General features: G+C 49.6%; 1 protein-coding gene across 1 annotated transcript in view; it reads left to right on the forward strand.

Annotated features, from left to right (window-relative positions):
• LOC139548337 (teneurin-4) overlaps positions 1 to 25,000 on the forward strand; it is a gene marked incomplete at its 5' end in the record, with an annotated part of 289,854 nt that overhangs the window by 107,971 nt on the left and 156,883 nt on the right. Inside the window, 6 exon segments of the mRNA XM_071357954.1 lie at positions 1 to 41; positions 5,980 to 6,241; positions 14,509 to 14,776; positions 17,585 to 17,728; positions 21,840 to 22,089; positions 24,620 to 24,640. The exon segment at positions 1 to 41 is cut by the window's left edge and continues 79 nt beyond it. Coding sequence (XP_071214055.1) covers positions 1 to 41; positions 5,980 to 6,241; positions 14,509 to 14,776; positions 17,585 to 17,728; positions 21,840 to 22,089; positions 24,620 to 24,640 — 986 coding nt within the window.

A 25,000-nucleotide genomic window follows, 5' to 3' on the forward strand; every position in this document is an offset into this window, starting at 1 on the left:
ACCCCTGCATATGGTTACACAATCACCAGGCAGGACGGCAGGTGAGACCTCTAGACACACACACACACACACACACACACACACACACACACACACACACACACACACACACACACACACACACACACACACACACACACACACACACACACACACACACACACACACACAGTCTTGTACAACTAACCTTGTGGGGACATACAATTCAGTCCCATTCAAAATCCTATTTTCCCTAACCCCTAACCCTAAACCTACAACTAACCCTGGCTCCTAACCTTAATATTTAACTTAATTCTAACCCTAACCCTAAACCCCCTAGAATTAGCATTTGACCTTGTGGGGACTAACAAAATGTCCCCAGCTGGTCAACTTTTTGTTTGTTTACTATTCTTGTAGGGACTTCTGGTCCCCACAAGAATAGTTAAACACGTCCACACACACACACACATAGGGGATAGGGGTTAGAGGTTAGGGGTTAGGGTTAGAGTTAGGGGTTAGGGATAGGGAGAGGGATAGGGATAGGGATAGGGATAGGGATAGGGATTAGGGTTAGAGGTTAGGGGTTAGGGTTAGAGTCAGGGTTAGGGATAGGGATAGGGATAGGGATAGGGATTAGGGTTAGAGGTTAGGGGTTAGGGTTAGAGTCAGGGTTAGGGATAGGGATAGGGATAGGGATTAGGGTTAGAGGTTAGGGGTTAGGGGTTAGGGTTAGAGTCAGGGTTAGGGGTTAGGGTTTGGGGTTAGGGTTAGACATAGGAGTTAGGGTTAGGGGTTAGGGTTAGATATAGGGGTTAGAGTTAGGGTTAGGGGTTAAGGTTAGGGGTTCGAGGTTAGGGGTTATTGGTTAGGGGTTAGGGGTTAAGGTTAGGGTTATTGGTTAGGGGTTAGGGTTAGATTTAGGGTTTAGAGTTAGGGGTTAGGGTTATGGGTTAGAGTTATGGTTAGGGGTTAGGGGTTAGAGTTGTGGTTAGGGGTTAAGGTTCAAGGTTAGGGTTAGGGGTTAGGGTTATTGGTTAGGGGTTAGGGGTTAGACCAAAGTAACAAAGCCTACCATCAGTAACACACTACGCTGCCAGGGACTCAAATCCTGCAGTGCCAGACGTGTCCCCCTGCTTAAGCCAGTACATGTCCAGGCCCGTCTGAAGTTTGCTAGAGAGCATTTGGATGATCCAGAAGAAGATTGGGAGAATGTCATATGGTCAGATGAAACCAAAATATAACTTTTTGGTAAAAACTCAACTCGTCGTGTTTGGAGGACAAAGAATGCTGAGTTGCATCCAAAGAACACCATACCTACTGTGAAGCATGGGGGTGGAAACATCATGCTTTGGGGCTGTTTTTCTGCAAAGGGACCAGGACGACTGATCCGTGTAAAGGACTGAATGAATGGGGCCATGTATGGTGAGATTTTGAGTGAAAACCTCCTTCCATCAGCAAGGGCATTGAAGATGAAATGTGGCTGGGTCTTTCAGCATGACAATGATCCCAAACACACCGCCCGGGCAACGAAGGAGTGGCTTCGTAAGTAGCATTTCAAGGTCCTGGAGTGGCCTAGCCAGTCTCCAGATCTCAACCCCATAGAAAATCTTTGGAGGGAGTTGAAAGTCCGTGTTGCCCAGCAACAGCCCCAAAACATCACTGCTCTAGAGGAGATCTGCATGGAGGAATGGGCCAAAATACCAGCAACAGTGTGTGAAAACCTTGTGAAGACTTACAGAAAACGTGTGACCTCTGTCATTGCTAACAAAGGGTATATAACAAAGTATTGAGATAAACTTTTGTTATTGACCAAATACTTATTTTCCACCATAATTTGCAAATAAATTCATAAAAAATCCTACAATGTGATTTTCTGGATTTTTTTTTCTCATTTTGTCTGTCATAGTTGAAGTGTACCTATGATGAAAATTACAGGCCTCTCTCATCTTTTTATGTGGGAGAACTTGCACAATTGGTGGCTGACTAAATACTTTTTTGCCCCACTGTATTTACCATCATCCTCATACAAGACAGTAGTATGCTCTCCTGGCCAAGGGCACAGCGCAGTACCAAGGGCGGCATAGACCTTTGTTTACTGCTTCAGCCAATCAGGTCACTGTATTCCAGAGGGGTGGGTGATGTATATTAATAGCAGGGCTGTCTACGTGGCAGAGCCCCTGAATCAGAGGCTGTAGCCTGCAGGGTCCATTGGGAGTGACTACTGTCCCCGGTCGCAGGTGGGTCGGCAGGTTGACCAGCTAATTGACTGTAGTGGCGGTGGAGGTGGAAGTGTTCTGCGGTCACAATACAATACCATTCTATACAATTCAATGCAGTACTATACAATAATATACAATATTATACAATACAATACAGTACTATACAATACAATAGCATTCTATACAATACAATACCATTCTATGCAATACAATATAGTACTATACAATAATATGCAATACCATACCATTCAATACAGTACTATACAATACTATACAATCCAATACAGTACTATACAATACTATACAATTCAAAACAGTAATATACAATACTATACAGTTCAATACAGTTCAATACAGCACTATACAATACAATGCAATACAGTTCTATACAGTACTATACAATTCAATACAGTACTATACAATACCATTCAATTCAATACAGTACTATATAATACTATACATTACAATACAGTACTATACAATACTATGTAATTCAATACAGTACTATACAATACTATACAATCAATAGAGTACTATACAATACTATATAATTTAATACCGTGCTATACAATACTATACCATATTATACAGTACTATACAATACTATGTAATACACTATAGTACTATACAATACTATACAATTCAATACAGTACTATACAATACTATACAATACCATGTTATACAGTACTACACAGTACTCTATGAGAGGCCTCTAGCTGACTAAGTTCTGCTGGTTGTGTTCAGAGAGAGGGAAAGATCAGGCAGCGAGGCAGCGAGACTGATAGGGAGTCAGACCAGGCCAGCCCAGTTTGACCAGGCCGCCCATTCTAGCCGGGCCAGCTCAGACCAGACCAGACCAGCCGGGCGAGCCCATTCCAGCCGGGTCAGACCAGACCAGACCAGCAGGGCCAGCCCATTCTAGCCGGGCCAGCTCAGTCAAACCAGACCAGACCAGCCGGGCCAGCTCATTCTAGCCGGGCCAGCTCAGTCAGACCAGGCCAGGCCAGGCCAACCGGGCCTAGGCAGAGTTGTGCTATGTATGCAGGGCAGAGAGAGAGAGCTCTGATTGCATTGCAGTGCTTTTAGACGGACGGATGTGAGAGCGGACAGGCTAGCCTCGGTGTGAGAGATCGACGGAGATGTGGCTTCCTCCATTTTAGCTGCTGCACAGAACAGATCTCCTCTGTTCCTAGTAGCTTTATGCCTCATAGGCTACATTTAAATATGATCAGCGACACAAACAGGGCTGAGGAGACACGTCATAGATGCATCCTAAATGGCACTATATTCACTCCATTGTGCTCTACTTTTGACCATACCCTATTGGGCGGGCCCTGGTTGAAAGTAATGCGCTATATAGGGGAATAAGGTGCCAATTGGGATGGATCCTATGTGCCCGAACTTAAAAAAGTAAGTCTCCGTTCTGTTTAAACAGATAATAACACATTGCTATTGGCCGTTCAGCGTGTGACATCAATTCAGCCTCGGGGCTCCTACTGCGTGTCATCAATGCATTAGCTTCAGCCTCGGGGCTCCTACTGCGTGTCATCAATGCATTAGCTTCAGCCTCGGGGCTCCTACTGCGTGTCATCAATGCATTAGCTTCAGCCTCGGGGCTCCTACTGCGTGTCATCAATGCATTAGCTTCAGCCTCGGGGCTCCTACTGCGTGTCATCAATGCATTAGCTTCAGCCTCGGGGCTCCTACTGCGTGTCATCAATGCATTAGCTTCAGCCTCGGGGCTCCTACTGCGTGTCATCAATGCATTAGCTTCAGCCTCGGGGCTCCTACTGCGTGTCATCAATGCATTAGCTTCAGCCTCGGGGCTCCTACTGCGTGTCATCAATGCATTAGCTTCAGCCTCGGGGCTCCTACTGCGTGTCATCAATGCATTAGCTTCAGCCTCGGGGCTCCTACTGCGTGTCATCAATGCATTAGCTTCAGCCTCGGGGCTCCTACTGCGTGTCATCAATGCATTAGCTTCAGCCTCGGGGCTCCTACTGCGTGTCATCAATGCATTAGCTTCAGCCTCGGGGCTCCTACTGCGTGTCATCAATGCATTAGCTTCAGCCTCGGGGCTCCTACTGCGTGTCATCAATGCATTAGCTTCAGCCTCGGGGCTCCTACTGCGTGTCATCAATGCATTAGCTTCAGCCTCGGGGCTCCTACTGCGTGTCATCAATGCATTAGCTTCAGCCTCGGGGCTCCTACTGCGTGTCATCAATGCATTAGCTTCAGCCTCGGGGCTCCTACTGCGTGTCATCAATGCATTAGCTTCAGCCTCGGGGCTCCTACTGCGTGTCATCAATGCATTAGCTTCAGCCTCGGGGCTCCTACTGCGTGTCATCAATGCATTAGCTTCAGCCTCGGGGCTCCTACTGCGTGTCATCAATGCATTAGCTTCAGCCTCGGGGCTCCTACTGCGTGTCATCAATGCATTAGCTTCAGCCTCGGGGCTCCTACTGCGTGTCATCAATGCATTAGCTTCAGCCTCGGGGCTCCTACTGCGTGTCATCAATGCATTAGCTTCAGCCTCGGGGCTCCTACTGCGTGTCATCAATGCATTAGCTTCAGCCTCGGGGCTCCTACTGCGTGTCATCAATGCATTAGCTTCAGCCTCGGGGCTCCTACTGCGTGTCATCAATGCATTAGCTTCAGCCTCGGGGCTCCTACTGCGTGTCATCAATGCATTAGCTTCATCGTTCTCTTGTGTTTTTACAGGAACGTGTGACTGAGAGAGTGACAGAGAGTGACTGAGAGAGAGACAGAGAGTGACTGAGAGAGTGACAGAGAGTGACTGAGAGAGAGACAGAGAGTGACTGAGAGAGTGACAGAGAGTGACTGAGAGAGAGACAGAGAGTGACTGAGAGAGTGACAGAGAGTGACTGAGAGAGACAGAGAGTGACTGAGAGAGACAGAGAGTGACTGAGAGAGTGACAGAGAGTGACTGAGAGAGAGACAGAGAGTGACTGAGAGAGACAGAGAGTGACTGAGAGAGACAGAGAGTGACTGAGAGAGAGACAGAGAGTGACTGAGAGAGAGACAGAGAGTGAAGTAAATGGTGGAACCAATAAAACAGCATCATTTTTAACGATAGTCTTTTCATTTAGTCTGTTACATTAGTTCAATACAATGTGATCACAATAGCCACACTCTTAATTAGGGTTCATTAGAGATATTCACTATACGATGAATTAAATATGACAGGGATAAAACCTTGAATACGTAGCGGATTAACAATTAGAGATAATATCCATTGTTATTTCTTTGTTTTCCGAAGGATATGCATTATGTCTATAAATTAATGAAAATAATTAAAACAAATTAATCATGAATTCATATACCATTCTTGATACACACGGGAAACTGTTGAGCTTGAAAAACCCAGCAGCGTTGCGGTTCTTGACAAAAAAACGGTGCGCCTGGCACCTACTACCAGACCCTGTTCAAAGGCACTTAAATATTTTGTCTTGCCCATTCACCCTCTGACTGGCACACATACACAATCCATGTCTCAATTGTCTCAAGGCTTAACAATCTCTTCCCATTAATCTACACTGATTGAAGTGGATTTAACAAGTGACATCAATAAGGGATCATAACTTTCACCTGGTCAGTCTATGTCATGGAAAGAGCAGGTGTTCTTAATGTTTTGTCCACTCAGTGTATAAGACCGTATTTTAGGGTCTGTAAACACCAGTCAACATTGTGTGGTGAAATGTCCCTTTAAAGTCAGATTTGTTCACCTTAATTCCACCTTGTTCTTGTGCTCCTTCCAAGTTTTGACCTGGTGACCAACGGTGGCGTGGCCATCGCCCTGCGCTTCGAGCGCGCTCCGTTCATCACCCAGGAGCACACGCTGTGGTTGCCGTGGGGACGCTTCTTCGTCATGGATACCATCGTGATGCGTCACGAGGAGAACGAGATCCCCAGCTGTGATGTCAGCGGGTTCACGCGTCCATCCCCCATCTTGTCGCCTGCGCCCCTCACCGCCTTCGCTGGGGCCTGCGCCGAGAGGGGGACCATCGTACCTGAAATACAGGTACAGACCCCGATAGAATTTCAATTTGAATCCCAGCAATATAATAGGATCTCTGGGTTTTTTTCACCCCTATTTTACCAGGTATGTTGACTGAGAACGCATTCTCATTTACAGCAACGACCTGGGGAATAGTAACAGAGGAGTGGAGGGGGATGAATGAGCCACCATCTTGTCCTCTCAGTACCCCCTTCCTCTCATCTCTGCACTGTGGGTTGTGGTTTACATGCACCATCTTCTGTACTCTTCTGTTCTGTTCTGTTCTCTTCTGTTCTGTTCTCTTCTCTTCTGTTCTCTTCTGTTCTCCTCTGTTCTCTTCTGTTCTGTTCTCTTCTGTTCTCCTCTGTTCTCCTCTCTTCTGTTCTGTTCTCTTCTGTACTCTTCTGTTCTGTTCTGTTCTGTTCTCCTCTGTTCTCTTCTGTTCTCCTCTGTTCTCCTCTCTTCTGTTCTCCTCTGTTCTGTTCTCTTCTGTGATTTTCTGTTCTGTTCTGTTATCTTCTCCTCTCCTCTTCCTATCTCTCCTATTATAATGATCAATGCCAGACGTGGTACAGACGGCTAAAGCTCCCCACTCTAAAGACCATAAACCAGACACCTGTGATGCTATCTGACCAGTGTAATAATGACTCAGTCCTATGATGCTATCTGACCAGTGTAATAATGACTCAGTCCTATGATGCTATCTGACCAGTGTAATAATGACTCAGTCCTATGATGCTATCTGACCAGTGTAATAATGACTCAGTCCTATGATGCTATCTGACCAGTATAATAATGACTCAGTCCTGTGATGCTATCTGACCAGTGTAATAATGACTCAGTCCTATGATGCTATCTGACCAGTATAATAATGACTCAGTCCTGTGATGCTATCTGACCAGTGTAATAATGACTCAGTCCTATGATGTTATCTGACCAGTGTAATAATGACTCAGTCCTATGATGCTATCTGACCAGTGTAATAATGACTCAGTCCTGTGATGCTATCTGACCAGTATAATAATGACTCAGTCATGTGATGCTATCTGACCAGTGTAATTGGTGTGTGGAAACGTGGGCGGTTTACAGTGTGCATCGTACTTTCTCGGTGCAGAATGATGACGATGATAAATACATCTCCTCAACACCCAGGACACATTTTAATTTCTATGAGGTTTACAAGTGGGTGTTTAAAAGGCAGTATCATAGAGGCGTCCTCACTGTTTAGTCTGATCTACTCTTTACCAGCCCAGCCCATCCCTCTCTCTCTCTCTCTCTCTCTCTCTCTCTCTCTCTCTCTCTCTCTCTCTCTCTCTCTCTCTCTCTCTCTCTCTCTCTCTCTCTCTCTCGCTCTCTCTGTCTTTATCTATCATAACATAACACATCATAATGGTAAAGAACAGCCCGACCTTCCCGGCCTGTTCTGGATCGTTAGGACGCTGGGCAGGGTGCATCAGACCAGCCAGTGACCGTTAAACGTTAACCCTTGGGCCTGTATTCATAAAGAGTCTCAGAGCAGAAGTGTGCATCTAGGATCTGGTCCTCCTTGTCCATGGCTGCGTTTACACAGCCAGCTCAATGCTCATATTTCTCAGCTCTGAAAAATATATGATGTGAAAAGATATGTGATTGGTCAAGTGACCAATTACTGGTGGTAAAAAAAAGTCAGAATTGGGCTGCCTGTCTAAACGCAGCCTTTTAAAATCTTGTTATGATATGATGATTATGATATAAAAAGGCAAAACTGATCCTGGATCACCTCGTACTCTGAGACGCTTTAAGCGTGTCCGGTGTTTCCCAACCAGCTATATTCTGGGGTTTCTCCAGCAACACATACCGGTTGTAACCTTTAACTATTTAACCGCTAGCCAGTGAACCTGATTCAACGGATCAATGGCTGGATGAGTTGAATCAGGTGTGTTAATTAACAATGGAATTGATTTAGACATCAAACATATTTAGAGTGGCCTGAGGACAGTTTAGAGAAACATTACACTACCAGCTATCCTGCTTAACTACCACTGTCTGTCTGTCTGTCTGTCTGTCTGTCTGTCTGTCTGTCTGTCTGTCTGTCTGTCTGCAATAAAACTGCCCCGGGTGGAGAGTCTATACCAACACCAGGGGGTGGACAACACAGTCTATACCAACACCAGGGGGTGGACAACACAGTCTATACCAACACCAGGGGGTGGAGACAGTCTCTACCAACACCAGGGGGTGAAGACAGTATATACCAACACCAGGGGGTGGACAACACAGTCTATACCAACACCAGGGGGTGGACAACACAGTCTATACCAACACCAGGGGGTGGAGACAGTCTCTACCAACACCAGGGGGTGAAGACAGTATATACCAACACCAGGGGGTGGACAACACAGTCTATACCAACACCAGGGGGTGGACAACACAGTCTATATCAACACCAGGGGGTGGAGACAGTCTATATTAACACCAGGGGGTGGACAACACAGTCTATACCAACACCAGGGGGTGGACAACACAGTCTATACCAACACCAGGGAGGTGGAGACAGTATATACCAACACCAGGGGGTGGACAACACAGTCTAGACCAACACCAGGGGGTGGACAACACAGTCTATACCAACACCAGGGGGTGGACAACACAGTATATACCAACACCAGGGGGTGGACAACACAGTCTATACCAACACCAGGGGGTGGACAACACAGTCTATACCAACACCAGGGGGTGGACAACACAGTATATACCAACACCAGGGGGTGGACAACACAGTCTATACCAACACCAGGGGGTGGACAACACAGTGTATACCAACACCAGGGGGTGGAGACAGTCTATACCAACACCAGGGGGTGGAGACAGTGTATATTAACACCAGGGGGTGGACAACACAGTCTATACCAACACCAGGGGGTGGACAACACAGTCTATACCAACACCAGGGGGTGGAGACAGTCTGTACCAACACCAGGGGGTGGACAACACAGTCTATACCAACACCAGGGGGTGGAGACAGTCTATACCAACACCAGGGGGTGGAGACAGTATATATCAACACCAGGGGGTGGAGACAGTCTATAGCAACACCAGGGGGTGGAGACAGTCTATACCAACACCAGGAGACAGTCTATACCAACACCAGAGGGTGGACAACACAGTCTATACCAACACCAGGGGGTGGACAACACAGTCTATACCAACACCAGGGGGTGGACAACACAGTCTATATCAACACCAGGGGGTGGAGACAGTCTCTACCAACACCAGGGGGTGGAGACAGTCTATACCAACACCAGGGGGTGGAGACAGTCTATACCAACACCAGGGGGTGGAGACCGTATATACCAACACCAGGGGGTGGAGACAGTCTATACCAACACCAGGGGGTGGAGACAGTCTATACCCACACCAGGGGTTGGAGACAGTATATACCAACACCACGGGGTGGAGCCAGTATATACCCACACCAGGGGGTGGAGACAGTATATACCAACACCAGGGGGTGGAGACAGTCTATACCAACACCAGGGGGTGGACAACACAGTCTATACCAACACCAGGGGGTGGACAACACAGTCTATACCAACACCAGGGGGTGGACAACACAGTCTATACCAACACCAGGGGATGGAGACAGTCTATACCAACACCAGGGGGTGGAGCCAGTATATACCAACACCAGGGGGTGGAGACAGTATATACCAACACCAGGGGGTGGAGACAGTATATACCAACACCAGGGGATGGAGACAGTCTATACCAACACCAGGGGGTGGACAACACAGTCTATACCAACACCAGGGGGTGGAGACAGTCTATACCAACACCAGGGGGTGGAGACAGTCTATACCAACACCAGGGGGTGGACAACACAGTCTATACAAACACCAGGGGGTGGAGACAGTCTGTACCAACACCAGGGGGTGGACAACACAGTATGTACCAACACCAGGGGGTGGATACAGTATATACCAACACCAGGGGGTGGACAACACAGTATGTACCAACACCAGGGGGTGGATACAGTATATACCAACACCAGGGGGGTGGAGACAGTCTATACCAACACCAGGGGGTGGAGACAGTCTATACCAACACCAGGGGGTGGAGACAGTCTATACCAACACCAGGGGGTGGAGACAGTCTATACCAAAACCAGGGAGGTGGAGACAGTCTATACCAACACCAGGGAGGTGGAGACAGTCTATACCAACACCAGGGGGTGGAGACAGTCTATACCAACACCAGGGGGTGGAGACAGTCTATACCAACACCAGGGGGTGGAGACAGTCTATACCAACACCATGGGGTGGAGACAGTCTATACCAACACCAGGGGGGTGGAGACAATATATACCAACACCAGGGGGTGGAGACAGTCTATACCAACACCAGGGGGTGGAGACAGTCTATACCAACACCAGGGGGTGGAGACAGTCTATACCAACACCAGGGGGTGGAGACAGTCTATACCAACACCAGGGGGTGGAGACAGTCTATACCAACACCAGGGGGTGGAGACAGTCTATATCAACACCAGGGGATGGAGACAGTCTATACCAACACCAGGGAGGTGGAGACAGTCTATATCAACACCAGGGGGTGGAGACAGTCTATACCAACACCAGGGGGTGGAGACAGTCTATACCAACACCAGGGGGTGGAGACAGTCTATACCAAAACCAGGGAGGTGGAGACAGTCTATACCAACACCAGGGAGGTGGAGACAGTCTATACCAACACCAGGGGGTGGAGACAGTCTATACCAACACCAGGGGGTGGAGACAGTCTATACCAACACCAGGGGGTGGAGACAGTCTATACCAACACCATGGGGTGGAGACAGTCTATACCAACACCAGGGGGGTGGAGACAATCTATACCAACACCAGGGGGTGGAGACAGTCTATACCAACACCAGGGAGGTGGAGACAGTCTATACCAACACCAGGGGGTGGAGACAGTCTATACCAACACCAAGGAGGTGGAGACAGTCTATACCAACACCAGGGAGGTGGAGACAGTCTATACCAACACCAGGGGGTGGAGACAGTATATACCAACACCAGGGAGGTGGAGACAGTCTATACCAACACCAGGGAGGTGGAGACAGTCTATACCAACACCAGGGAGGTGGAGACAGTCTATACCAACACCAGGGAGGTGGAGACAGTCTATACCAACACCAGGGGGTGGAGACAGTCTATACCAACACCAGGGGGTGGAGACAGTCTATACCAACACCAGGGGGTGGAGACAGTCTATATCAACACCAGGGGATGGAGACTGTCTATACCAACACCAGGGGGTGGAGACAGTCTATACCAACACCAGGGGGTGGAGACAGTATATACCAACACCAGGGAGGTGGAGACAGTATATACCAACACCAGGGGGTGGAGACAGTATATATCAACACCAGGGGGTGGAGACAGTCTATACCAACACCAAGAGGTGGAGACAGGCTATATCAACACCAGGGGATGGAGACAGTCTATACCAACACCAGGGAGGTGGAGACAGTCTATATCAACACCAGGGGGTGGAGACAGTCTATACCAACACCAGGGGGTGGAGACAGTCTATACCAACACCAGGGGGTGGAGACAGTATATACCAACACCAGGGGGTGGAGACAGTCTATATCAACACCAGGGGGTGGAGACAGTATATACCAACACCAGGGGGTTGACAACACAGTATATACCAACACCAGGGGGTGGATACAGTATATACCAACACCAGGGGGGTGGAGACAGTCTATACCAACACCAGGGGGTGGAGACAGTCTATACCAACACCAGGGGGTGGAGACAGTCTATACCAACACCAGGGGGTGGAGACAGTCTATACCAACACCAGGGGGTGGAGACAGTTTATACCAACACCAGGGAGGTGGAGACAGTCTATACCAACACCAGGGAGGTGGAGACAGTCTATACCAACACCAGGGGGTGGAGACAGTCTATACCAACACCAGGGGGTGGAGACAGTCTATACCAACACCAGGGGGTGGAGACAGTCTATACCAACACCATGGGGTGGAGACAGTCTATACCAACACCAGGGGGGTGGAGACAATCTATACCAACACCAGGGGGTGGAGACAGTCTATATCAACACCAGGGAGGTGGAGACAGTCTATACCAACACCAGGGGGTGGAGACAGTCTATACCAACACCAAGGAGGTGGAGACAGTCTATACCAACACCAGGGAGGTGGAGACAGTCTATACCATCACCAGGGGGTGGAGACAGTATATACCAACACCAGGGAGGTGGAGACAGTCTATACCAACACCAGGGAGGTGGAGACAGTCTATACCAACACCAGGGAGGTGGAGACAGTCTATACCAACACCAGGGAGGTGGAGACAGACTATACCAACACCAGGGGGTGGAGACAGTCTATACCAACACCAGGGAGGTGGAGACAGTCTATACCAACACCAGGGAGGTGGACACAGTCTATACCAACACCAGGGAGGTGGAGACAGTCTATACCAACACCAGGGGGTGGAGACAGTCTATACCAACACCAGGGGGTGGAGACAGTCTATACCAACACCAGGGGGTGGAGACAGTCTATACCAACACCAGGAGGTGGAGACAGGCTATATCAACACCAGGGGATGGAGACAGTCTATACCAACACCAGGGAGGTGGAGACAGTCTATATCAACACCAGGGGGTGGAGACAGTCTATACCAACACCAGGGGGTGGAGACAGTCTATACCAACACCAGGGGGTGGAGACAGTATATACCAACACCAGGGGGTGGAGACAGTCTATATCAACACCAGGGGGTGGAGACAGTATATACCAACACCAGGGGGTGGACAACACAGTATATACCAACACCAGGGGGTGGATACAGTATATACCAACACCAGGGGGGTGGAGACAGTCTATACCAACACCAGGGGGTGGAGACAGTCTATACCAACACCAGGGGGTGGAGACAGTCTATACCAACACCAGGGGGTGGAGACAGTCTATACCAACACCAGGGGGTGGAGACAGTCTATACCAACACCAGGGAGGTGGAGACAGTCTATACCAACACCAGGGAGGTGGAGACAGTCTATACCAACACCAGGGGGTGGAGACAGTCTATACCAACACCAGGGGGTGGAGACAGTCTATACCAACACCAGGGGGTGGAGACAGTCTATACCAACACCATGGGGTGGAGACAGTCTATACCAACACCAGGGGGGTGGAGACAATCTATACCAACACCAGGGGGTGGAGACAGTCTATACCAACACCAGGGAGGTGGAGACAGTCTATACCAACACCAGGGGGTGGAGACAGTCTATACCAACACCAAGGAGGTGGAGACAGTCTATACCAACACCAGGGAGGTGGAGACAGTCTATACCAACACCAGAGGGTGGAGACAGTCTATACCAACACCAGGGAGTGGAGAAAGTCTATATCAACACCAGGGGATGGAGACAGTCTATACCAACACCAGGGGGTGGAGACAGTCTATACCAACACCAGGGGGTGGAGACAGTATATACCAACACCAGGGGGTGGAGACAGTCTATACCAACACCAGGGGGTGGAGACAGTATATACCAACACCAGGGAGGTGGAGACAGTATATACCAACACCAGGGGGTGGAGACAGTATATATCAACACCAGGGGGTGGAGACAGTCTATACCAACACCAGGAGGTGGAGACAGGCTATATCAACACCAGGGGGTGGAGACAGTCTATACCAACACCAGGGGGTGGAGACAGTCTATACCAACACCAGGGGGTGGAGACAGTATATACCAACACCAGGGGGTGGAGACAGTCTATATCAACACCAGGGGGTGGAGACAGTATATACCAACACCAGGGGGTGGAGACAGTCTATATCAACACCAGGGGGTGGAGACAGTATATACCAACACCAGGGGGTGGAGACAGTATATACCAACACCAGGGGGTGGAGACAGTCTATACCAACACCAGGGGGTGGAGACAGTCTATACCAACACCAGGGTATTAAGTAATCTCTAGTGCATCAACACATGGACACAAACTGTACATGTGTTGAGTGTCCAAGTGCATATTAGTGTCAGTTATCATATGAAAGAATTGAATGATAGATAATAACAAACCTGCTCCTCCTGTTCCTGGTGGTGTAACACTCTATCTTCCCCCCACCTCACAGGCTCTCCAGGAAGAGGTTCCTATCCCCGGGACAGACATGGTGTTACGCTACCTGAGCAGTAGTGTGTTAGTATAACGGTCAATATGTCCCCCGGTGTAACCATCTATTTCTTCCCCCCTCTCCCCAGGCTCTCCAGGAAGAGATTCCTATCCCCGGGACAGACATGGTGTTGAGCTACCTGAGCAGCAGGAGCCCTGGGTATAAATCCATCCTGCGGGTGACCCTGACCCACTCCACCGTGCCCTTTAACCTGATGAAGGTACACCTTATGGTGGCGGTGGAGGGAAGACTGTTCAGGAAGTGGTTCCCTGCTGCTCCTAATCTCAACTATAACTTCATCTGGGACAAGGCTGATGTTTACAGTCAGAAGGTCTATGGGCTTTCTGAGGCCTTCGGTAAGGGAAAGTTCATTCTGTTTTATCCTTTGTTTTTACGGTACTTGTATGTTGGTCGGCTTTTGGTGGAAGTAAATACCTGTATTTGTATGTAATCGATGGCTTGATTGAGTTATGGATAGATTGATTGATTGATGGCTTGATTGAGTTATGGATAGATTGATTGATTGATGGCTTGATTGAGTTATGGATAGATTGATTGATTGATGGCTTGATTGAGTTATGGATAGATTGATTGATTGATGGCTTGATTGAGTTATGGATAGATTGATTGATTGATGGCTTGATTGAGTTATGGATAGATTGATTGATTGATGGCTTGACCCGGGCTCCCGAGTGGCGCAGTGGTCTAAGACACTGCATCTCAGTGCAAGAGGTGTCACTGCAGTACCTGGTTCGTATCCAGCCTGCATCACATCCGGCCGTGATTGGGATTCCCATAGGGCGGCGCACAATTTGGCCTAGCGTTGTCTGGGTTTGCCCGGGGTAGGCCGTCATTGTAAATAAGAATTTCTTCTTAACTAACTTGCCTAATTAAATAAAGGTTATATAAATAAAACATTTAAAAATGCATGGAAGATGGATTGATTGATTGAATTATGATTGATTGATTGATTGAATTATGATTGATTGATTGTGTTGTTCTACTTGTATGTCTGTTGTTAATCAGCAATGGAACAATAAAGATTGTTCTGAATCTATTTTTACCTGGTCTTATTTAGAGTAACTAACTACCTGTCCCCTCTCTCTAGTCTCAGTGGGTTATGGAGTAACTAACTACCTGTCCCCTCTCTCTAGTGTCAGTGGGTTATGGAGTAACTAACTACCTGTCCTCTCTCTAGTGTCAGTGGGTTATGGAGTAACTAACTACCTGTCCTCTCTCTAGTCTCAGTGGGTTATGGAGTAACTAACTACCTGTCCTCTCTCTAGTCTCAGTGGGTTATGGAGTAACTAACTACCTGTCCCCTCTCTCTAGTCTCAGTGGGTTATGGAGTAACTAACTACCTGTCCCCTCTCTCTAGTCTCAGTGGGTTATGGAGTAACTAACTACCTGTCCTCTCTCTAGTCTCAGTGGGTTATGGAGTAACTAACTACCTGTCCTCTCTCTAGTGTCAGTGGGTTATGGAGTAACTAACTACCTGTCCTCTCTCTAGTGTCAGTGGGTTATGGAGTAACTAACTACCTGTCCCCTCTCTCTAGTCTCAGTGGGTTATGGAGTAACTAACTACCTGTCCCCTCTCTCTAGTCTCAGTGGGTTATGGAGTAACTAACTACCTGTCCTCTCTCTAGTGTCAGTGGGTTATGGAGTAACTAACTACCTGTCCTCTCTCTAGTGTCAGTGGGTTATGGAGTAACTAACTACCTGTCCCCTCTCTCTAGTCTCAGTGGGTTATGGAGTAACTAACTACCTGTCCTCTCTCTAGTCTCAGTGGGTTATGGAGTAACTAACTACCTGTCCCCTCTCTCTAGTCTCAGTGGGTTATGGAGTAACTAACTACCTGTCCTCTCTCTAGTGTCAGTGGGTTATGGAGTAACTAACTACCTGTCCTCTCTCTAGTGTCAGTGGGTTATGGAGTAACTAACTACCTGTCCTCTCTCTAGTCTCAGTGGGTTATGGAGTAACTAACTACCTGTCCTCTCTCTAGTCTCAGTGGGTTATGGAGTAACTAACTACCTGTCCTCTCTCCAGTCTCAGTGGGTTATGGAGTAACTAACTACCTGTCCCCTCTCTCTAGTCTCAGTGGGTTATGGAGTAACTAACTACCTGTCCTCTCTCTAGTGTCAGTGGGTTATGGAGTAACTAACTACCTGTCCTCTCTCTAGTGTCAGTGGGTTATGGAGTAACTAACTACCTGTCCTCTCTCTAGTCTCAGTGGGTTATGGAGTAACTAACTACCTGTCCTCTCTCTAGTCTCAGTGGGTTATGGAGTAACTAACTACCTGTCCTCTCTCCAGTCTCAGTGGGTTATGGAGTAACTAACTACCTGTCCCCTCTCTCTAGTCTCAGTGGGTTATGGAGTAACTAACTACCTGTCCTCTCTCTAGTCTCAGTGGGTTATGGAGTAACTAACTACCTGTCCTCTCTCTAGTGTCAGTGGGTTATGGAGTAACTAACTACCTGTCCTCTCTCCAGTCTCAGTGGGTTATGGAGTAACTAACTACCTGTCCTCTCTCTAGTCTCAGTGGGTTATGGAGTAACTAACTACCTGTCCTCTCTCTAGTCTCAGTGGGTTATGGAGTAACTAACTACCTGTCCCCTCTCTCTAGTGTCAGTGGGTTATGGAGTAACTAACTACCTGTCCTCTCTCTAGTCTCAGTGGGTTATGGAGTAACTAACTACCTGTCCTCTCTCTAGTCTCAGTGGGTTATGGAGTAACTAACTACCTGTCCTCTCTCTAGTCTCAGTGGGTTATGGAGTAACTAACTACCTGTCCCCTCTCTCTAGTGTCAGTGGGTTATGGAGTAACTAACTACCTGTCCCCTCTCTCTAGTGTCAGTGGGTTATGGAGTAACTAACTACCTGTCCCCTCTCTCTAGTGTCAGTGGGTTATGGAGTAACTAACTACCTGTCCCCTCTCTCTAGTCTCAGTGGGTTATGGAGTAACTAACTACCTGTCCTCTCTCTAGTGTCAGTGGGTTATGGAGTAACTAACTACCTGTCCCCTCTCTCTAGTGTCAGTGGGTTATGGAGTAACTAACTACCTGTCCCCTCTCTCTAGTCTCAGTGGGTTATGGAGTAACTAACTACCTGTCCTCTCTCTAGTCTCAGTGGGTTATGGAGTAACTAACTACCTGTCCTCTCTCCAGTCTCAGTGGGTTATGAATATGAGTCATGTCCAGACCTGATCCTCTGGGAGAAGAGAACAGCCGTCCTACAGGGATATGAGATCACAGCTTCTAACCTAGGAGGCTGGGCCCTGGACAAACACCATGCTCTAAACATTCAGAGTGGTAAGTACACCTAACTAGGGTGCCATTTGGGGTGATCCCCCTCCACTCCCTCTCCTACTCCCTATCTTACTCCCTCTCCTACTCCCTCTCCTACTCCCTATCTTACTCCCTCTCCTACTCCCTCTCCTACTCCCTATCTTACTCCCTCTCCTACTCCCTCTCCTACTCCCTCTCCTACTCCCTCTCCTACTCCCTATCTTACTCCCTCTCCTACTCCCTCTCCTACTCCCTATCTTACTCCCTCTCCTACTCCCTCTCCTACTCCCTCTCCTACTCCCTCTCCTACTCCCTTTCCTACTCCCACTCCCTCTCCTACTCCCTCTCCCACTCCCTCTCCTACTCCCTCTCCTACTCCCTCTCCTACTCCCTCTCCCACTCCCTCTCCCACTCCCTCTCCCACTCCCTATCTTACTCCCTATCTTACTCCCTCTCCTACTCCCTCTCCTACTCCCGCTCCTACTCCCTCTCCTACTCCCACTCCCTCTCCTACTCCCTCTCCTATTCCCTCTCTTACTCCCTCTCCTACTCCCTCTCCTACTCCCTCTCCTACTCCCTCTCCTACTCCCTCTCCTACTCCCTCTCCTCCTCCCTCTCCTACTCCCTCTCCCACTCCCTCTCCCACTCCCTCTCCTACTCCCTCTCCTACTCCCTCTCTTACTCCCTCTCCTACTCCCTCTCCTACTCCCTCTCTTACTCCCTCTCCTACTCCCTCTCCTACTCCCTCTCCTACCCCCTCTCCTACTCCCTCTCCCACTCCCTCTCCTACTCCCTCTCCTACCCCCTCTCCTACTCCCTCTCCTACTCCCTCTCCTACTCCCTCTCCTACCCCCTCTCTTACTCCCTCTCCTACTCCCTCTCCTACTCCCTCTCCTACTCCCTCTCCTACTCCCTATCTTACTCCCTCTCCTACTCCCTCTCCTACTCCCTCTCCTACTCCCTCTCCTACCCCCTCTCCTACTCCCTCTCCCACTCCCTCTCCTACTCCCTCTCCTACCCCCTCTCTTACTCCCTCTCCTACTCCCTCTCCTACTCCCTCTCCTACTCCCTCTCCTACTCCCTCTCCTACCCCCTCTCCTACTCCCTCTCCTACTCCCTCTCCTACCCCCTCTCCTACTCCCTCTCCCACTCCCTCTCCTACTCCCTCTCCCACTCCCTCTCCTACTCCCTCTCCTACCCCCTCTCCTACTCCCTCTCTTACTCCCTCTCCTACTCCCTCTCCTACCCCCTCTCTTACTCCCTCTCCTACTCCCTCTCCTACTCCCTCTCCTACTCCCTCTCCTACTCCCTCTCCTACTCCCTATCTTACTCCCTCTCCTACTCCCTCTCCTACTCCCTCTCCTACCCCCTCTCCTACTCCCTCTCCTACTCCCTCTCCTACTCCCTCTCCTACCCCCTCTCTTACTCCCTCTCCTACTCCCTCTCCTACTCCCTCTCCTACTCCCTCTCCTACTCCCTCTCCTACCCCCTCTCCTACTCCCTCTCCTACTCCCTCTCCTACCCCCTCTCCTACTCCCTCTCCCACTCCCTCTCCTACTCCCTCTCCTACCCCCTCTCCTACTCCCTCTCCTACTCCCTCTCCTACTCCCTCTCCTACCCCCTCTCTTACTCCCTCTCCTACTCCCTCTCCTACCCCCTCTCCTACTCCCTCTCCTACTCCCTCTCCTACTCCCTCTCCTACCCCCTCTCTTACTCCCTCTCCTACTCCCTCTCCTACCCCCTCTCCTACTCCCTCTCCTACCCCCTCTCCTACTCCCTCTCCTACCCCCTCTCCTACTCCCTCTCCTACTCCCTCTCCTACCCCCTCTCCTACTCCCTCTCCTACCCCCTCTCCTACCCCCTCTCCTACTCCCTCTCCTACTCCCTCTCCTACTCCCTCTCCTACCCCCTCTCTTACTCCCTCTCCTACTCCCTCTCCTACCCCCTCTCCTACTCCCTCTCCTACCCCCTCTCCTACTCCCTCTCCTACCCCCTCTCTTACTCCCTCTCTTACTCCCTCTCCTACTCCCTCTCCTACTCCCTCTCCTACTCCCTCTCCTACCCCCTCTCCCACTCCCTCTCCTACTCCCTCTCCTACTCCCTCTCCTACTCCCTCTCCTACTCCCTCTCCTACCCCCTCTCCTACTCCCTCTCCTACTCCCTCTCCTACTCCCTCTCCTACCCCCTCTCCTACTCCCTCTCCCACTCCCTCTCCTACTCCCTCTCCTACTCCCTCTCCTACCCCCTCTCCTACTCCCTCTCCTACCCCCTCTCTTACTCCCTCTCCTACTCCCTCTCCTACCCCCTCTCCTACTCCCTCTCCTACTCCCTCTCCTACCCCCTCTCCTACTCCCTCTCCTACTCCCTCTCCTACTCCCTCTCCTACCCCCTCTCCTACTCCCTCTCCTACTCCCTCTCCTACTCCCTCTCCTACTCCCTCTCCTACCCCCTCTCCTACTCCCTCTCCTACTCCCTCTCCTACCCCCTCTCCTACTCCCTCTCCTACTCCCTCTCCTACTCCCTCTCCTACCCCCTCTCCTACTCCCTCTCCTACTCCCTCTCCTACTCCCTCTCCTACTCCCTCTCCTACTCCCTCTCCCACTCCCTCTCCTACCCCCTCTCCTACTCCCTCTCCTACTCCCTCTCCTACTCCCTCTCCTACCCCCTCTCCTACTCCCTCTCCTACCCCCTCTCCTACCCCCTCTCCTACTCCCTCTCCTACCCCCTCTCCTACCCCCTCTCCTACTCCCTCTCCCACTCCCTCTCCTACCCCCTCTCCTACTCCCTCTCCTACTCCCTCTCCTACTCCCTCTCCTACCCCCTCTCCTACTCCCTCTCCTACTCCCTCTCCTACTCCCTCTCCTACCCCCTCTCCTACTCCCTCTCCTACCCCCTCTCCTACCCCCTCTCCTACTCCCTCTCCTACCCCCTAGACCTGTACCCTGGTACCTCAACACAGTCAATATATCCACACCATACTGCCTGTCTACTAGACCTGTACCCTGGTACCTCAACACAGTCAAGATATCCACACCATACTGCCTGTCTACTAGACCTGTACCCTGGTACCTCAACACAGTCAATATATACACACCATACTGCCTGTCTACTAGACCTGTACCCTGGTACCTCAACACAGTCAAGATATCCACACCATACTGCCTCAGGATAGTGCTTTGGCATCAGTACAGGCTTAAATCTCTCCCTCTAGCAAGATTTTATACATAAGAGCATGTCATTCATACTCCGACAGGTTTTTTGGGGGGAGGAGGGTCACTTCTCCTTTCCAGTGAATTACTGTTAAAAAGCTGTCATAGGAGTAGGAGAGGGAGTAGGAGAGGGAGTAGGAGAGGGAGTGGGAGAGGGAGTAGGAGAGGGAGTAGGAGAGGGAGTGGAGGGGGATCATCCCAAATGGCACCCTATTCCCGATTAGGGCCCTGGGCAAAAGTAGTGCACCGTGAAGGGATTAGGGACACACCTTAGGTCTCATCCAGTCAGGCATGCAGCTCGTCCGTCTGTCCCTGTCAGAGATGCTCATCACAAGAAATGAAGCGTACTTACATGGTAAAGTGTTCAGGAAGGAAGAGGAGAGGAGAGGAGAGGAGAGGGGAGGGGAGGGGAGGGGAGAGGAGGGGAGAGGAGAGGAGAGGTGAGGAGAGGAGAGGAGAGGAGAGGAGAGGAGAGGAGAGGAGAGGAGAGGAGAGGGGAGGGGAGGGGAGAGGAGGCACTTGGATCTGTCAGAGAGAGAGAGAGGGGGGGGAGGAGAGGAGAGGTGGCACTTGGATCTGTCAGAGAGAGAGAGAGAGAGGGGGGGGAGAGAGAGAGGGGGGGAGAGGAGAGGAGAGGTGGCACTTGGATCTGTCAGAGAGAGAGTGAGAGAGAGAGAGGGGGGGAGAGAGAGAGAGAGAGGGAGGGATGGATGGATGGGCAGGTAGAGAGCAGATTTGACTACACAGTGAGGAAGCCTCTATGATACGGCCTTTTATAGAGAGGCAGTCTGGATGGGCCCTTCTCACAGTGACTATGGTAGTTATGTCCTCTGTCCATCTGTTTTCATTCAGAATGAAGATACGTTGTGGTCTGTCCTCGTCTTCATCGTGACTATATGACTTCTACTAGTATCTTCCTCTCGTAGGTATCCTGCACATGGGGAACGGTGAGAACGTGTTCGTCTCCCAGCAGCCACCTGTGATCGGCAGTGTGATGGGTAACGGGCGACACCGTAGCATCTCCTGCCCCAGCTGCAATGGAATGGCTGACGGCAACAAACTCCTGGCGCCCGTCGCTCTGGCGTGCGGCTCAGACGGCAGCCTGTACGTGGGAGACTTCAACTACGTACGACGTATCTTCACCACCGGGAATGTTACCAGCGTGCTGGAACTCAGGTATTTTACTACGTTGTTTATTTATTAAACCAGGAAATACCTTGAGGTCGGTGGAGGCCGCTGAGGACTGAACGGTGATAGTAATGTCTGGAACGGAACTCATGGAATGGCATCAAAAACCATGGAAACCGTGGAAACCATGTGTGTGATGTATTGGATCTGTTCCAGCCGTTACCACCAGTCCGTCCTCCCAAATGTAGGTGCCACCAACCTCCTGCGCGATGAGGTAATAAACATGTTTGGTGAGGAGGACCTAGACTCAACTATAGCCATGGCAACAGACACAGGGGAAATCACACCTGGGTTCAAATACTATTTGAAATAATTTCCAAATACTTCCTCTCGGCTTGATTGAGCTATAGAATAGTCAATAGAATAGTCACAAAAGTGCAAAACCTAGCCCGTACTCCAGGCTGGCTAAAGCAAACGCTAAAATGATTTGACATATTTAGAATGGTATCTGAACCCAGGTCTGGGAGGCTAGAGCTAGACTTGTGTCCCAAATGGCACCATTTTCCCTGTGTAGTGCACTACTTGACCAGGGCCCATAGGACTCTGGTCAAAAGTAGTGCACTTGGTAGGGAATAGGATTATTTTTTGATGCAGACATGCTGTTGAAAGAGAAAGGATCCGTAGAGGGTCTGTAGAGGATGTAGAGGGTCTGTAGAGAGTCTGTAGAGGGTCTGTAGAGGGTCTGTAGAGGGTCTGTAGATGGTGTAGAGGGTCTGTAGATGGTGTAGAGGGTCTGTAGAGGGTGTAGAGGGTCTGTAGAGGATGTAGAGGGTCTGTAGAGGGTCTGTAGAGGATGTAGAGGGTCTGTAGAGGATGTAGAGGGTCTGTAGAGGATGTAGAGGGTCTGTAGAGAATGTAGAGGGTCTGTAGAGGTTTAGAGGGTCTGTAGAGGGTCTGTAGAGGGCCTGTAGAGGATGTAGAGGATGTAGAGGGTCTGTAGAGGGTCTGTAGAGGGTGTAGAGGGTCTGTAGAGGGTATGTAGAGGGTGTAGAGGGTCTGTAGAGGGTCTGTAGAGGGTGTAGAGGGTCTGTAGAGGATGTAGAGGGTCTGTAGAAGATGTAGAGGGTCTGTAGAGGATGTAGAGGATGTAGATGATGTAGAGGGTCTGTAGAGGATGTAGAGGATGTAGAGGGTCTGTAGAGGGTGTAGAGGGTCTGTAGAGGGTCTGTAGAGGGTCTGTAGAAGATGTAGAGGATCTGTAGAGGATGTAGAGGGTCTGTAGAGGATGTAGAGGGTCTGTAGAGGATCTGTAGAGGGTGTAGAGGGTCTGTTGAGGACGTAGAGGATGTAGAGGGTCTGTAGAGGGTCTGTATAGGTTCTGTAGAGGATGTAGAGAATGTAGAGGAAATAAAGGGTCTGTAAAGGGTCTGTAGAGGGTCTGTAGAGGATGTAGAGGGTCTGTAGAGGGTGCAGAGGGTCTGTAGAGGGTGTAGAGGGTCTGTTGAGGATGTAGAGGGTCTGTAGAGGATGTATAGGGTCTGTAGAGGGTCTGTTGAGGATGCAGAGGGTCTGTAGAGGGTGTAGAGGGTCTGTAGAGGATGTAGAGGGTCTGTAGAGGATGTAGAGGGTCTGTAGAGGGTCTGTAGAGGATGTAGAGGGTCTGTAGAGGGTCTGTAGAGGATGTAGAGGGTCTGTAGAAGGTCTGTAGAGGATGTAGAGGGTCTGTAGAGGATGTAGAGGGTCTGTAGAGGGTCTGTAGAGGATGTAGAGGGTCTGTAGAAGATGTAGAGGGTCTGTAGAGGGTGTAGAGGATATGTAGAGGGTGTAGAGGGTCTGTTGAGGATGTAGAGGATGTAGAGGATGTAGAGGGTCTGTAGAGGGTCTGTAGAGAATCTGTTGAGGATGTAGAGGATGTAGAGGGTCTGTAGAGGGTCTGTTGAGGATGTAGAGGGTCTGTAGAGGATGTAGAGGGTCTGTAGAGGGTCTGTAGAGGATGTAGAGGGTCTGTAGAGGGTCTGTAGAGGATGTAGAGGGTCTGTAGAGGGTCTGTAGAGGATGTAGAGGGTCTGTAGAGGGTCTGTAGAGGATGCAGAGGGTCTGTAGAGGGTGTAGAGGGTCTGTTGAGGATGTAGAGGGTCTGTAGAGGATGTAGAGGGTCTGTAGAGGGTCTGTTGAGGATGTAGAGGGTCTGTAGAGGGTGTAGAGGGTCTGTAGAGGGTCTGTAGATGATGTAGAGGGTCTGTAGAGGATGTAGAGGGTCTGTAGAGGGTCTGTAGAGGATGTAGAGGGTCTGTAGAGGGTCTGGAGAGGATCTGTATAGGGAGATAGGGTATTGAGAGAGAGGTAGAGAGGGTATTGAGAGAGAGGTGGAGGGGTAGAGAGGTGGATGGATAGAGAGAGAGAGATGGAGGGGCAGAAACTGAAGACCTGGTATATGTTAGAGTTAGACATCTTGAAGTGTGGAAATTCTTTGCTATTGTTTTATTCATAATTATTTTTTTAATTACTAATCTACTAATCTTCACTAACAACTAACTTCTCTCTTTCTTTCCCTGCTGCCTGTGGGTTACTCTGGCAGAAATAAAGATTTTAGGCACAGGTAAGACCCTCACGTTAGAGTCATGTACATCCCAAATGGCATCCTATTCCCTGATAGTGTACTACTTCTGAGCAGGTCCTATAGGGCTCTGGTAGGAGTGTGCATGGTATTTCACATTGTTGTTTGTCATGACAAAGTTTCTGGTCCTGCCATAGGACAAACAGTTTCCTAATGAAATATCCCTAAAATATAACATGAACAGGTATCACAATACATTAACGTAACGCCTATCACTTGTGTCCCATCAATATATGTTGATGAAGTGGTTTGTCATGGAATCGGGTGCCATTTGGGACAGCCCATGTCTGCTGGTGCTGCATGTCAACTACTGTACTCTCTACCTCACCTCTCCTCACCTTA

This window comes from Salvelinus alpinus, chromosome 21 (genome assembly GCF_045679555.1).
Source record: "Salvelinus alpinus chromosome 21, SLU_Salpinus.1, whole genome shotgun sequence".
Classification (NCBI taxonomy): domain Eukaryota; kingdom Metazoa; phylum Chordata; class Actinopteri; order Salmoniformes; family Salmonidae; genus Salvelinus; species Salvelinus alpinus.